Source organism: Apium graveolens, chromosome 5 (assembly GCF_009905375.1).
Source record: "Apium graveolens cultivar Ventura chromosome 5, ASM990537v1, whole genome shotgun sequence".
NCBI lineage: Eukaryota > Viridiplantae > Streptophyta > Magnoliopsida > Apiales > Apiaceae > Apium > Apium graveolens.
The window spans coordinates 200491255-200508441 of record NC_133651.1 but is presented as its reverse complement, the minus strand read 5'-3'; the positions used below and the strand labels follow the sequence as shown (position 1 = coordinate 200508441).

The 17187-nt window shown below is 32.6% G+C and overlaps 1 protein-coding gene across 1 annotated transcript; it reads left to right on the top strand.

The window, feature by feature from the left end:
* The first annotated feature begins 4101 nt into the window (after window positions 1-4101).
* Window positions 4102-14944, top strand: LOC141660571 (uncharacterized). The gene is made up of 6 exons (XM_074467563.1): window positions 4102-4164; window positions 4615-4793; window positions 12874-13335; window positions 13519-13662; window positions 13756-14009; window positions 14295-14944. The coding sequence occupies exons 1-6, from the start codon at window positions 4102-4104 to the stop codon at window positions 14942-14944; spliced, it is 1752 nt and encodes a 583-aa protein (XP_074323664.1).
* Window positions 14945-17187: the final 2243 nt, after the last annotated feature.

The window sequence follows — 17187 nt, the reverse complement described above, 5'->3', positions numbered from 1 at the left end:
ATTGAAGATAAGTATGGAAACTGTATTACCACTGTGCATGACAAGAAAATTAGGCTTAATCCTCCCATTTTAAGTTCTATTATCAAGTTTGAGAATCCCTCTGAGATTGATATTTTTACTGGAAAAGGATATGTGTCATTCCCTGATTTCTCTGTGATGGATCAGTTTAAGTTGTTATTAGGATCTGTTAATGATATTGAAGAAAACCCTCAGCCCCCTTCCACTACTCAAGTATCTCCTATGGCACATTTGTTGTTTAAAATCTGTAGGGCTAATGTTTGTCCTAGGGGTGGGAATAAATCAACCTTTAGTTGTCAAGATGTTACTCTGGTTTCTATGCTTCTAGCTGGTAGGGCTTTTGATCTATCAAATCTGGTTTTAAAAAATATGATTGCTGCTGTTAATCAGAAAAAGATTGGACTTCCTTATGGTTTAATGCTTACCAAGGTATTTGAATTCTTTAAGATTGAACTTAAGAGTGCTGTTAAGTTGAGTGTTAAAGAAGTTTTGGATGCTAAAGTGTTAGCTCAGTCAAATTTACAAATTGACAACGGAGAGTTAGTTAGGATTTTGCCTACCATTGTTCCTGAGTCTCCTGCTGTAACTGAGCCTTCATATTTTTCTCCAACTGCTGAGATGATGCACCTGCTTAAGGGTATTCAAGAGGACAATATTCAGCTTTTTGGACATATGGATGCTACTACAGAGCAAGTGAATCAGCTGAAAACTGAGATTAAGGGATTGAAAGATATTATGCTTAACTTCATGTCTGCTGCAAAACCTTCAGCTTCTCAGTCAAATGCAGATTTAGACACTGGCTTGGATGATCTTGTGGATGCTGCTGAAGACTTGGAACAACAGGAGAAGCAAGATGAGTTTCTTTCACCAAAAGAGAATGCAGCTGTCAATTCTGCTCAGGAAGACTAATATGTTTTTGTTGATATAAGGGGGAGAACTTAGGAGAATTTAATTTCTTTTAAGTTAATTTCTTTTAAGTACTTTGTCTCTGAAGAACTTAATTTAGTTTTTGTTGAAGTATCTGTTTGTTTTAAGACTTGTTACATCTGGTACTTGATTTGATCTGTTAAAGACTTGTTGCATCTGGTACTTAATTTGATCTGTTTATTTGGTGTGGTAAAACTTGTTGATGGATGTTTTGGTTTACGACTTGGTTATGCTGATGCTTCTAATATTTGAAATATGTTTAATTGTTTTTTCATTTAGAAGTTTATTATGCTAATTGTGATATCTTTAGTTTTATTTTGAGATATGCATAGATTTAGGTGGAGTTTTTATAATTCTCCTAAATGTGTGTAATCATCAAAAAGGGGGAGATTGTAAATCCTTAGTTTTGATGATCACAACACAGCAAGCCATCATGTTGTTATTTGAGAATGTTTGCAGGATATAACAGCTTAATGTCATTGCTGTTTAAGTATCATGACAGCAAGCTATCATAAGATAGTAATCTATTTCAGCAAGCTATGATCACGATTGTCAGAATAACAGCAAGCCAAGATGCACAGTCCAGATTCAACAAGGAAGTCAAATTTCATGGAGATTTTATAGGATCTTCATATATATCAGTTGTAAGGACTTCTCTAATAAATATACGTGCATTATATATATAGAGCTCAATTATAAATTGTTTTTAATCATTCAAATTGATTTCCTAAAGAATAGGAGTTTGTTTTTCTTTCAAACTCTATCTTCTATTTACTGATTAAAACGTTTTATACTCTACAAAATAGAAGAGATATTTTCTGTACGTTGAACATCTTTCTTTCTCTTCTATCTAACGTACACATGAACGTTGGAAACCATCCTAACGATCTTACACGGTAGAATTGGATTCTACCCGTTGTAATTTGTTGAGGCTGTTTTGAAATGTTAATGTGTGGTTATATAAGAGGTTTTCTTGCAGTTTTATGGAGAAAAAAATTTTGCAAGCAAGAACACATTCAACTCCTGATCTTTATTGATTTCAAAATACTCTCGAGCTCTAAATATATACACGTGTTTCATCTTAGAGAGAGTTTATAGTTTGAGTTGTAAACTTTATTCACTGATTTGTATTGTTCAATTGTATTGATTAGTTGCTGGATAAGTTGGCTAGGGAAACAAGGGTTTAGTGGTACTTGCTAGAGGAGTTTGTACTACGGGGTAGTATAGTACTTAGAGAGCAGGTTTTTAAACAGGGTTTCAGCAAGCCATTATCAGCAGCTGGGATAAAGGGAGATATATTGTTGTATCTTGTAGTTGTAACCTTCATTGATCAATAATATATTCTCTTACCAAGTTGGTAAGGGACCAGGACGTAGACCATAGGGGCTTAGGGGTCGAACCTGGCTAAAATTCTTGTGTGTTCTATTTACTTTCCTGCACATTATTTTCTGCATTGCATTTAGTCATCTCAGCTTACTATCATTGTCAGATTATAGTTCAGTTGGTAAAATCTCAGTAAGCTATTATCGGGTAAAATCTAAAAGTAATCCTAGTTAGCCATAATCACCTATTCACCCCCCCCCTCTAGGTGTAATTTCAATATTGAATACATGAAAATTAGAGTTTAATTCAAAATTTGTTACTAAATTATATTATTAATTAAGTTTGGTAGAAATAAGTCTAAATTATTAACTATAAACTTGTTACCTGGCTTGATAAGGTCTAGTTTGTATAACATTTCAAATGTAAATTATTGATCAAAAATAAAATATAAAATCTCAAGTTATAAAATTTATAATTTATTGTAGACTTTATTGTTATAGTATCTTTTTTTAAGTTTGTTTTGTTATTTTCAAATATAAGTTGCTTTCAAATATAGGTTGTTTTGTTATATATATATATATATATATATATATATATATTCATGATGAAATAAAAACATTCCTTAAAAATAAGAACTAGAAACTAGATCTTAGCCATCCATTCCTCTCTTCAACTTTAAATCTCACCCATTCATTTAATTTAATTAAGAAATATAAAATACATAGATCTATAAGTGCATTTGACTTTCTCTCCCCTCATAACCTATATAACGACTGTGTATTTTTATTGTATTTCTAATATTTGGAAGTGTAATAAAGGTTTAAGTAAATAAATAAAATGTGTCTATTGATTTTGGCAGCGGTTACTGATTGTTATTTAATTATTTATGATATGTTGGTATGTGGGATTGGAATTGTGTGATTTATTGGTGAGTTATACGATTTTATTTCGCTTGTAAAAATGATTTTATTGTAGTTTTAATTCCATAAATATTTGGGTTATGTTTAAAATTGAATTTCTAATTTTATAATTTCAATAATCATTTTTGCGACTTTCTAAAATTGAGAAATTAACATTTCATCAATTATTTATTTTTAAATGATTTTTTGAGTGTGTTTTTATGCTAAAATCCATATTTAATTATGGAAATATTTAAAAATTATGAAAAATATATTTTATTAAGTTCATATTATTCTGAGAATTTTAAAATTATTTCGGGAATTTTTGGGATTTATTTTACCCGCGTGTTGATTCATTTATTTGTTAAAAGAGGGTATAAATTATGTTTTAAAAATTAGTTTAAAATTTCGAAAGTTACATTTTTATTTACTTCGGGATATTTATACGTTGGGGCCAGAGTAGGTTAATTCAGTTGTGCGTACTGTATAACCGATTAGTCCAGCAGGTCAGAGACCTAGCTAGTCTCTGAGTTCTGGAACAGATAAATGAGATGGCAGTTAGAGCCATAAATGAGATGGCAGTTGGAGCCGTCTGGTGTTGATAGCCTAGTCAGCTGTCTTTACATATCCGTTACGTATCTGATTTGGTTTTATGATTCCCGTAAGGGTACGAATATTTGATACAGTAATTTTACAAGAGTGACTAGCATGCTAAAATTGGACTCTGGTGTTTTTACAGCACACCGCTATGTTATTTTGATGAAGCATGATAGTTAGTGATATCCAGTTGTCTCTGATTTTGTTGCATAATGTTGATATCATGATTACAGTTCTGTTCCTATTATTGTTACATTACTGTTTTATTCTGTTATTCATATTTTGGTACTGCTGAGCGATATGCTCATCCTTGCAAACTGTTATGTATATTTCGCAGATGCCTAGAAGATCAGTCAAACCGACCTATGTTTCCGCCCATACTGGACCCGGCTCCTCTGAGGTAGTTTGTATCAGACCATGAGGTCTGAGGAGTTGCTGAATAAAGTTAGAATGTGTTAGATATTGAATAAAGAGTTTGTAGTATTGAGACCCTGAATTATACTTGAACATGGATCGGATCTTGGTTTGGGGTCAAGTTGTTATATTTTAATAATATTTATGTTGTTTATATTTTTGGTAATTGTGTTTAGTGACGTCAACTCCTGACCCCGGGGTTGAGGCCGTCACAGTTGGTATCAGAGCCACAGGTTCAAGTCCCTGATTCAGGTTAGGGATTGTGTCAAGTAGGTGATAACGTGAGTCTGTAAGTGTGAGTCATCAACTCATATAGAGCAGCAAACCTTTAGAGTCATCGAGGGTTTCGACGGCGTTACCCTGGCATCTATTAAATATTTTGATAGAATTACCTTGACCTGGTTGTGTCTTGCCTATATATTTATTATGTTGGCAGTGGCCTATTGTGATTTTGAGTTCTCCATCTAGGGAGAATCCTTCTGATTCAGATAGCTCAGATTCTGAGAGACCTCCGGATGTTATTACAGAGGAGACCCCCATGCCTCCTCCACCAGTCCCATCCTATGTGCCGAGAGACATCCCTGGATCTGGTCCTCATCCCCGTTGGCTGCGCAGGTCTGTGTCTGCTGTTAGGGATTTCCCTCCCGGCTGTAGTCCCAGTTCTTCCATGATGAGGCCTCCGGTACCTCCTGTGGCCCCTAGTGGTACTTCTTCACCGATCCCTTACCATGTCCATAGGGCAGTGAATACTTCCTTTATCAGATAGTAGAGTCCGGAGTTTGCTGCTCAGTTGGACCAGGTACCTATTGCACCATTTCAGGGTATTTCTGCCCCTTCCCTTGAGGTGTGAGCCCGTGTACGAGCATTAACCCAGATGGTTGTAGAGAGGGCTAGATCTGTTGACCGTTTTATTAGTTCAGAGTTCAGAGCTGTGAAGTATCAGGACCTACTAAACTGGCTAGTGTTTGAGCTAGGTTCCATTGGTGGCCGTGGTAGTGGCTAGGCAGAGTTGCAGCAGAGAGATGCAGAGATCAGAGTGACTTCTATGAGTTCTGTAGTTGTTTATCTTGTATATGTACATTATGTTGTGATAGTTTGTAGTAGGCGAGGCTGCTATGACAGCCAATTTTGGTGTTTATTCAGATTGTTCTTTTCAGTTGGATTTTCAGTTGTACTGGTTATTGTATTTCAGCTGCTTTATTTTGTTGTTCAGTTTTTATATATTGTGCACTACTATTATTGTTTTTATTATTATTGTTGTTTCTGTTGCTGGTATTTTTAGATTATAATCATTCACTCAGGACGGATCCAATTAAAATGGGGATGAGAATATTATCTTAGTGGCAACGCTCTCCTGATGCATAAATATCAACTGTTGGAGCAACTCATTTTTCTTATATATGACTATTATGTTTCAGGAGATGCCACCAAAGAGAAATTCTCAGCCCAATAACGGATTTGTTGGGGGTCCTTCCGTGAGTGACATGATGAACTTGTTGTGTCAGCAGTCTGTACAGCTGGCCCAACAGCAACAACAATTCCAGCAGCAACATCAACAATTGCAACAACAACAACAATAACAACAACAACAACAACAACTCATACAACAACAACAGCAAATCCAACAGCAGCAACTACAAATCCAGCAGCAGCATGAGATAAGAGGGGCAAATCAGGATGTTAGTTTTAAGTCTTTTCAAGCAGTGAGGCCCGGGAGTTTAAAGGAGAGGTAGATCCTGTTGCTGCCAGGATATGGTTAAAGGAGATGGAAAAGGCGTTCGCGCTGACCAAGGTGAGTGAGAACTTAAAGACTGTTTATGATAGTTATTTCCTAAAGAATGACTCGAATTATTGGTGGGAATCTACGCGAGCCCAAGAAGGAGAAGGTTCAGTTCCATGGGCTAGATTTACAGAGTTATTTTTGGAAAAATATTTTCCGGACTGTCTCAATAGTCAAATGGAAGTGGAATTTTTGGAACTGAAATAAGGGGATAAAAGTGTCACGGAATATGAAGCAAAGTTTACGGAGTTGGCCCGTATAGCACCAGAATATGGAAGTTCAGAATCCCAACGAGCGAAGCGGTTTCAGCAAGGGTTGAAGCCAAAAATAAGGAGTGGAGTTGTAGCCTTACAACTCAAAACATATACTTCGGTAGTTCAGGCTGCCCTAGTGATATAAAGTGATCACAAATTAGCTGCAAAGGAGCAGGGTGAGAAGAAAAGAAAACTTGAAAGTGGACCCGCTAGATCAGAAGTAGGAATAGCGAGTCGGAAGTTCCAGCGTTGGTTTGGATGGAATAAGAATAAACCTAGTACTACTTCAGTTAACTCTGCCCCGACGAGAATGAGTAAGCCAGTGACTGATTGTAGGATGTGTGGGAAAAAGCACAGTGGACAGTGCCGAGAGAATGTTAATTATTTTAAGTGTGGACAGAAAGGTCACTATTCCACTGAATGTAAGTCTGAGATTCAAGGAGTTACCTATTTTAGTTGCGGCAAAGTGGGACACATAGCTAGGAATTGCAAGTCAGTGACCCAAGAAAATGTGGGAATGAGTGTGTCTCAAGGACCAGCAACCAGTACTGCGAGAGCTAGGACTTTTAAGATGACCCAGAAGTCTCCAGTTCATGACTCTGATATGATTGCAGGTACGCTTACTCTTAATTCCGTACATGTTAACGTTTTGTTTGATTCAGGAGCGTCCAAATCTTTTATATCTGTGAATTGTGTGAATAAAATGCAATTGATGTTAGAAGACTTAAACGAACCTCTAACCATAGAAGTGCCTAATAAAGATAAAGTACCTGTAAAACAATTTTGTCCTAGATGTTCCCTCGAGATTTCAAGGTACATGTTCCCTGTTGACTTAATACCTTTCGAGTTGGGCGACTTTGATGTTATTTTAGGCATGGATTGGTTATCTTTACATAAGGCGAATATAGACTGTAAGAAAAGGAGAGTTGTTATGTACACCCCAGATAATAAAAGGATCAGTTACCAAGGGCAGAGGCAAGATAGGAAGTTCCTCTCAGTGATGCAAGCAAGAAGATTGCTGAGGCAAGGATGTGAAGCGTACTTGGCTCAGGTAGTGGATATGAAGAAATAGACCCCTATTTTGGATGAGATCCCTATAATAAGAGAATTCCCTGACATTTTCCCAGAAGAGTTACCAGGATTGCCACCTGATCGAGAGATAGAGTTTTCCATTGATTTGATACCTGGAGCTGAACAAGTTTCTAAGGCTCCATACAGGATGGCCCCGATGGAAATGAAAGAATTGGCTAAGCAACTTCAGGAATTATTGGATAAGGGAGTTATTCGACCCAGTGTTTCCCCATGGGGTGCTCCAGTGCTATTTGTGAAGAAAAAGGATGGAAGTATGAGATTGTGTATTGATTACAGAGAGTTGAACAAGTTGACGATAAAGAATAAGTATTATTTGTCGCGAATCGATGATTTGTTTGATCAGCTTAAGAGAGCTTGTTACTTTTCAAAGATTGACTTAAGATCTGGCTACCACCAACTGAAGATAAAGCCCGAGGATATCCCCAAGACTGCATTCAGAACAAGGTATGGCCATTATGAGTTTCTAGTGATGTCGTTTGGGTTGACGAATACACCAGCGACTTTCATAGATTTGATGAATAGGGTATACAAGGAATATCTGGATAAGTTTGTTATTGTATTTATTGATGACATTCTTATATATTCGAAGAACCTAGAAGATCACGCAGTGCATCTACAGATTACCCTACAGAAGTTAAGAGAAAAGCAATTGTATGTGAAGTTTTCTAAGTGTGAGTTTTGGCTGACGGAAGTACAGTTTCTTGGTCATGTAATAAGTAAGGAAGGTATCAAAGTAGACCTGGTAAAGATTGAAGCCGTATCAAGGTGGGAGTCAAGATCCATATTTCGTCATGTCCTAAGTCAACCACTGGTAGTTCTCAAAACATGATTATTTAGGTAGATAACAGTTGTCAATTATATCATATATAATTCTTGGATAGTTTGGTGAACAACAATTGATCTTATCTATCTAGTAAATTTTTAACCAAACTCTATGCTTTTAAGTTCATAATAGTTGAATATAACTGTTTATATTCACCATATTATGATTACTCAGTTAAGTTAGACCCAATGATACAACATCCGAATATAATCGTTTATCTTCCCCGCATTTCACCACGATAGATAGGAGTCCCCTGCCACTAACAGCCCTTCCCCTTATCGATCTAGGATTCAATGAGTGTTCATTCATTGGAAAGCATCTGATTAAACCTTAATATTTTTACTTAGGGATTTTTAATTTAGAATGATCATGATCCCATCATAAAGAGATTCCCAATTTTTCCTTGAATAAAGTACTTCAAATCAATACTCTTCAATGGTTTGATTTCTAGGTAGTGGAGGAGTCACATCGGTCTCGCTTAAAACACACAGCCTTACAAGTTCTATGAACCCGTTGTTGACAAAATCGTCCCATATCAGAAATAAAGAAAATTCGTATTTTATTCCGTGTTTCATAAACATGAGAATCTCATGATCGTTTGTTAATTTTAAATCTTGAGTCGTTACAGATTTTATCTTGTTTAAAGGCATGGCATGGGTGATGTATCTAATACATACATGCATCATTAATCTAATTAAAACATGCATTTTCTACTCTACACATACTATTTATACATCTTATGAAAAGTGCGTAAAGTAAATGTGCAATAGTTATGGCCCAATCCTATGTGATCTTTTCAGGCTAATAAAAAGATCAAGGTCAATCTATGGTGTAAAAAATAACTATGACATATGTCTTCTCTATTGCTTCCATTGTCTCTTTGGCCTCCATAGGATGCCTCTTTGTTCCCTTGTCCTTCTTGGATGTTACATTAAGAATTATACTAATGAACTTATAAAAGAACTCGAGTTACATTCGAGATAAAATAACTACAAATAGAAAATGACATGCAAGTCGTATTTATTACGAACCAAAAGAATAAACACCTCTATGGTATCCACTTTGTGTCTACCTCTCGGAGAAACACCTCTATGGTATCCACACGAGCACCTCCAAGAACGTCTCACGACCTTGACTACGGAATGGATGTACTAGCCTCCTTCTTGATGATCCGAATTGTCTCTGCCTCTCTTTGCTGCTAGGGTTTTCTCCAAAATGTTACAAGCCACTTTAACCTATCATTATCTATTTATAGTGACTGGTTAAAAGGCCCATAACAGCAAAGCCCAACCCTAGTAGGTATGTGATTAAATAATAAAAATGAATTTCTATTATTTAATTAATAACTAAGTCATACTTAATTATTATAGACAAAAACATTCCCTTTAATTCGAATTTATATTATCTCAATTAAGTCTTACTTAATTATAATAAAATTCAAATAATCATCAATTAATTTAAATCCATCATTTAAATTAACTATTGCATTAAGTGCTCTATTTGTGTGACCCTATAGGCTATTATTTAATTGGCAATAATTTTATTCTCTAATAAAATTATAAACAATGAGCGGTATCTAGTAATACATCATTGTTACCCAATTAAACAATAATTAAATCGTGATTAGATAAAACCTTTTGTGATTAATGTTTTTCATGTAATATAATCCCTTTAACCATACATATTATAGATTAAACTCGAGGCATGTATTAGTCAACCTCTTCAACATTTAATTCGGATTTATTTGATCCATTAGTAGACTATCAAGATAAATCACTATTTGAGCATGGCCATGCTTTTTATAATCTCACTCAATCAAGAGGCCAATAATATTTCTCCTAATTATAGGAGGGTTAAATCCTTTATCTATCATTCATATTTCTCATACGACTCATGATATACCCGATGCCCACTTTTATCATCACCCGATCAAAAGTAAATTTTAATGTAGTCAAAGTATATTAATCCTCGTATAGAAATATAATGATTTCAAGTCAAAGGATCGTTATACCATTATCACTGTGAATCTTTCTTATGACTTTATTAAACATGAAGAATCTCAATGTGGGTCTGTCTAGTACCATGTATTCTCACATGTACCTATGTATTGACTTTAGTATCCCCATACTTATAACCAATGAGATGTGGTTATCTTGTCAAATAACATACTAGTCTATCTATGTATTATTATTGTCCTGTATAATAATACTCGACCGGGGACCTTTAAGAATATGATATATTATATAATCTCAAGTTCAAGTCATGTACTTAAACTATACAATGGGTATCATGATTCTAAGGACATTTATTATGTTAACAAAATATCGCAGTAATTAAGGACATAATAAATATATTTATTGATTGATCAACTGACATAAAGATTTAAAAGAATAATGTTTTGCCTCTAGTGCACCTAAGTAACATAACAAGAGTATATAATTAGTATATCGAAATAAGTTATTTAATCAAGTCTCCAATCATTATATTTTATAGATATATTAAAACAAATATCAAAGTAAATATAGAGTAAGACACTACGTGTAAATAAGTAAACTTTACCTCAATCTTGATGTTATGAAGACTTAAACAAATGCATCTCTAGGTCAAGTGGTTGTTATGATAAATTTACAAATAGTTGACATGGGTTCGAACAATTTTCAATATTTAGTAGAATACATGGGTAAAATAGTAATTATTAATAAAATATTTATCCAAAACCTTGATGTTGCAGTATTATATATATAACAGATCATATGCTCATTGAGAACATGTTTCGTAAATATGGTATTTGATAAATATTTGATAACTTTTAAAAAATCTTTTTAGTTTGGAATGACTCCCTTAAGCATAGAATTTCAATATATATATATATATATATATATATATATATATTCTTATTTACATACTTTATATTTTTCGGGACCATGATATTCTACTCTAATCTTGAAAATAAATAGTGTAAATATTTAATTATACTATATGTTAAGAATGAGAATGAATCTTAGACGTTACTTTAGTAAATATATAATATGAACATGAAATTACATTGTTGACACTAGTCAATAAAGATTATTTATTTAATATTACATGTAGATGTCTCATTTATCTATTTTAGAATATAATGATAATTATTTATTATATCAACCAACAACCAACCAACTAAGAAATTAATTATTTATGATATTGTTCTCAAATTAATTAATTTTTGTTAAAATTAGTTTTTATCTTGTGACAAATTTTTTTTTATCTTGTAACGTAATTTTATCTTGTGACAAAAAAATGAACTTACTACTCGATCAAGAACGACGATTTTTTTCCGTCGTAAATGGCTTAATTACGTCGATTTCAGTTCAAAAAAATCTTCGTAAATGGCCAGATTCATTGTAGTGTGGACAAATTTTAGAATTTTATGGTGATGCTTTAGATACTCAATTTATTATATCTAATTGTAGAACTCATACGGATCTTTATTTATGGATTAACAAATATTTTTCATCTACTTGGACCACAAAAAATAGAAATTGACTAATTTTTACTTATGAAAATAATCTTTATTAAAAAAAATGTTAAATTAAATTATTGAAATATAACTTTTGTACTTGAATAAAATTTTGTTAATGACACAAATAATTTTCAATTTTAGATCCAAAAATCTCACCTATTGATTCCGGGTATAATCTTCAATATTCTTTTATATAGACTATAAAAGAGAGTGTAATATCATATAAATTGTTAATTTATGCATTAAATATTAATTATGATATATCATAAATCTTTGATTATATCTTTAAAATTAGTATTATTAGAATCTAATTGTAGTTTGGGGTTAATCTAAGCATAAAAAATATTTTATTATAAATTTATTGTAGCATTGGTTGTATAGAGGGTAAACATAAATAAAAATAATGAATACATTACATAATAAATAGGGGTATCTATAATTCTTGTATTCTAGCATGAGAATTGACTTTAATTTGTAAAATTTAACTGTTGTTGATATTGGCATACAATGTCAACTCTTTTTCACATAAAAGATATTTTGTCCAGTTTTCTTCCTCTGGACTATGCTTTTCCATTTGACTCTATATACTTCATTGTTGAAATAGATTTCTGTTTGAATTCTCTCCCTGAAGCTGAATTCATCTGAGCCGTCTGGTATGCATGCTATCCCTTGTTTTACCAACTTCATATATATATATATGTGTATGAGAGATTATGACGTGTGCAAAAGAACTGTCCTCTTTACATCATTGTGAAAATCATCCTATATCATTGTTACATAATTTTTTTATATTTTTCATAAATTTTATATATGATAAGTTTTGTTCGAATTCAACATCTGTGAAAAAAAATCCTTAATTTTTGTGCAAATGTCCAAAATTTCAAAATTTTTGCCTCTGCATAACCTTTAATTCCCATTTTTTACATTTTTTACCGGTTCTTTTTAAGGTTTTTTTCCTCACTTATTAAAAGGTTTTTGCTATACTTCCCACTTGACTCTGGTCCTCTGTTTCCATTAAGCATGACTATGAATTTATGACCCCATATTCACATGTTTAGGTACACTTAGTCACCTATATTTGCCGGTAATCTTTTGTATTAACATATAAAAAAGATGAATTTGTTTTGTGGCTTGTACTTTTAATTTTGAAGTATTTTATTTGTAAACTTTTTTGCACTACAATGTTGTTGAATTGAAGAGTTTGATGGTAGAATAAGAATCTAATAAGCTTTTGATTTGAACAGATATCAAATGGAGAACAAGCACCAACAGATATTCTACAACACCAATGTTAACACCAATCAATCATCATTACCACCATTTCCCGGGCAACAAATCATCAATCCACCTACTCATCAAGCTTCATCATCAGATATATTTGAAGTACCATTTAATACTGAAAGTTTTGGTTTAGCAGAAATGTTAAGAAATCGAGATTTTTATTTTCCTACAAATACCTCGATTTTCGATTTTGGAGCTCCATCGTCGGTTGTGCAGCTTCCTGGTGCACTTCAACCTCAACCAGAACCTTTTGTACCAGCTCCAGCGCTGGGAGTCACATGGCAGATTATTAATACCCATGCAACTCCTGATAGTTCCTCCATGAATTCTTCTTCTTCGAATGAAACAGTGACAGGGGATCAGATCAGTAAACAGATTTCTCATGGCCTTGAAGAGGAGAAGGTCCAGGACAAGAATAAGAAAATGTAAGTTTATTTAACTGTACATAATTTTTTGTTTATGTTTTTCTTTTTCGGGTATTTACAAATTTAAAGCTCGATTTGATTTACAGACATGTTGCTCAGAATCTTACTTAGTGTGCATGTCTATTAATTTACTGAATTTATGTTTAATGAATGTCGTTGTCTTTGGGGTATGTTGATATGCAGGCTTAAGGCCAAGAATATGAGCACCACAAAGAAAAAAGAGCATAAATTTGTTTTCCTAACTAGGACTGATATTGATAACATGGACGATGGATTTAGATGGAGGAAATACGGCCAAAAAGCTGTGAAACACAGCCCTTTCCCAAGGTGTGACTGCTTAATTTAATCTGTCATTTATAAAGATTTAGAGTCTAGATTTTGTGTCGGTCATGCAAATAATGTTTGTTTTGGAATAAACAGGAACTACTATCGTTGCACTAGTGATGGATGTGGTGTGAAGAAGAGGGTGGAAAGGTCAGCAGACGATCCTTCCACTGTCATCACCACTTATCAAGGTACTCACAATCATGTCCGCCCGGTGATTGCACCACGTGAAGACATGGGAAACTATTCGAAAAGTAGTTATGCTTTTTTTCAATCAAGTAGTACTATTGTTGGTGGTAGAATTGGTGGTGGTAATTTTACTAGTCCAATGGGTGGCACTAGTAATCTTAGTAATGGAATTAGTGATGGCATTGTTGGTGGCCGAGTTCGTGCTAATTTAAGAGTCGTTGGTGGCAACGATAATAATGGCATCAATGGTGGTAGCATTGGTGGTAAATTGGGTAGGCTTACTAGTGGCATTGGTGGTAGCATGGCTAGCAGCTTTAGTGGTGGAATTGGTGGCACCGGTAGCAGTGACCTTAGTAGCCGAATTAATGGCATTGGCGGTGGTGATAATAGTAGTACAATTGGTGGAATTGGTGTCGGTAATCTTAGTAGGGGATTTGGTGGTAGAGTTGTTGGTGTTGGTGGTGGAATTCGTGCTAACTTAAGTAGTGCCACTGGTGGCAACTTTGGCAACTTTAATAATGGAATTAGAGGTGGTAGCAATTTTGGTAGCTTTAGTCGTGGCATGGATGGTAGCTTTAATGATGGCATTGGTGGTATATTGGGTAAACTTAGTAGTGACAGTGGTGGTCGCATGGCTGGTAGTTTCAGTTGTTGCCCTGGTGGTGCTAGTGGTAGCATCAATACTGATAGAATTAGTAGCTGCAGTGGTTGTTTTAGTTATGGCCTTGGTGGCGGGAACTTTATAAGTGGAATTGGTAGTGCTAGTGGCGCTATTGGTGGTAACTTTAGTACTAGTAACATTGGTGGTGGTGGTGGTAACTTTGGTAGTGGCTTTGATAGCAGTTTCAAAGGTGACGCTGTTGAGGATATTGGTGGTACTCCAATGATAAGGGACAATGCATATAATTATACCATTGCCATTGGCAGTACTAGCATCCGCAGTAGTGAAAACTTTGATGGTGGTGGCATTGGTGGTAGTGCTATCAGTGGTGGTGCAGATGACATTAACAGGCCTTACAGCATTGATCAACTAGCTTCACATAATCAACTAGCTTCACATAAGCAACATGAGGAGCACTATCCTAATAATTCCTAGTGGCCCCCATCGTGATCGTAGTGAACTAGCTAGGTTACATTTCATAATTTATTTTTATGTTTCTTATGAAGGATTGAAAAAACCCCACCTCTTTTTAGAATATATATGTGGACTGTTGTTTTTTTTCTTTTGTTTTATTTGATGTTTTTTTCTTATTTTTAGAGAGATTTTTGGTTGTTTCTTTTTTGCCTACTACTACATTTATATATACATTCAAGTCTCTGGTTTTATTTCCGTTTGTGGTTCTTATTCTCATATAAATTAGAATATATGTACACATATTTGCATCATCATATATTAAGTTGGATCCTAATTGTGATATATATATATGAATGGCATGTATTAACAAGTAAGTAAGATTAGAGTTCTTATTCTGATGACCTTTGGAACAAGTAGTGCTTCTGTTTTATGGGTGAAGTGTTTGCTGGGTGAGTGAGAGTTGAGAAAATTTAACTATCATCATTTAGGCACTCTTATTTTAGAACAATAATATTTATAAAGTTGTAATAAACATTCTTATTAAGATATTATAACCTACATATACACTTATAAACGTTTTGACTGACATTTAAAAGGTCATAACATACTTTCTAAATAAAATCAATTTTATCCTAAATACGTACTTCTAAATAAAACCAATTTTAACCTAAAAACCTACTTACTTTATAAACGCACATCTTTGTTACATTATCATTATTATAAAATTAAAACTTTAATCTAACATAAAATACAATATTCATAAATAACTCAACTACATCTTTCTTTGATTTAAACAATTATTTTAATGTATTCACAAATCTATATATAAACATTTACAAAACCAACCTCAAAAAATTAAAAAATCTACATACTTATAACATAACATTTATTCTTTAATGAAATGTAGGGAAAGTTTATTTTAGAAAAGTATGATCTAATCTTAATATAGATTACTTTCAAGCCTGTTTTTCGTTAGATTAGTTTTTAAAAATATTAATGTAATAAAGTAGTTATAGTTAAATTATTAACTAGGAAATTGTTTTTGTTTTCAAAAATATTACTCTACAAACAAAATTATTCTTAAATTATTAAGAGATACATATACTCGAAAATTATTTTAGTTATATAATGAAACCCTTAAAAAAATAATGTAGATAACTACTTACATAAAAAATAAAAACTTATATTTCTAAATTATTAAATACCAATGAATTTAAATTTACTAAACATAAATTTACAATATTTCACATATACAATTAGGAATTTTAAATATTTTAATAATGGTGTTAAAAACTTGTTTAATATATATTTAGATTATTATTTTTGATTTGTATCTAACTATAGTTTGTTATAGTTTGAGATGTATTTGGAATGTTGATATTTAAATATTAATTTTTTTTATGTTTATTATGTGTCTATGGATTTTAAACTTATATTGAATACATGAAAATTAGAGTTTAATTCAAAATTTGTTACTAAATTATATTATTAATTAAGTTTGGTAGAAATAAGTCTAAATTATTAACTATAAACTTGTTACCTGGCTTGATAAGGTCTAGTTTGTATAACATTTCAAATGTAAATTAGTGATCAAAAATAAAATATAAAATCTCAAGTTATAAAATTTATAATTTATTGTAGACTTTATTGTTATAGTATCTTTTTTTAAGTTTGTTTTGTTATTTTCAAATATAAGTTGCTTTCAAATATAGGTTGTTTTGTTATATATATATATATATATATATATATATATATATATATATATATACATTCATGATGAAATAAAAACATTCCTTAAAAATAAGAACTAGAAACTAGATCTTAGCCATCCATTCCTCTCTTCAACTTTAAATCTCACCCATTCATTTAATTTAATATAGAAATATAAAATACATAGATCTATAAGTGCATTTGACTTTCTCTCCCCTCATAACCTATATAACGACTGTGTATTTTTATTGTATTTCTAATATTTGGAAGTGTAATAAAGGTTTAAGTAAATAAATAAAATGTGTCTATTGATTTTGGCAACGGTTACTAATTGTTATTTAATTATTTATAATATGTTGGTATGTGGGATTGGAATTGTGTGATTTATTGGTGAGTTATACTATTTTATTTCGCTTGTAAAAATGATTTTATTGTAGTTTTAATTCCATAAATATTTGGGTTATCTTTAAAATTGAATTTCTAATTTTATAATTTCAATAATCATTTTTGCGACTTTCTAAAATTGAGAAATTAACATTTCATCAATTATTTAT

Excerpts from the sequence above, each read along its gene's own strand:
- LOC141660571 (XM_074467563.1), top strand. The coding sequence starts at position 4,102 with ATGCCTAGAAGATCAGTCAAACCGACCTATGTTTCCGCCCATACTGGA. Across the intron at positions 4,165-4,614 it reads CTGGACCCGGCTCCTCTGAG|TGGCCTATTGTGATTTTGAG; the intron begins GTAGTTTGTATC and ends TTATGTTGGCAG. Across the intron at positions 13,336-13,518 it reads CAGGACAAGAATAAGAAAAT|GCTTAAGGCCAAGAATATGA; the intron begins GTAAGTTTATTT and ends GTTGATATGCAG.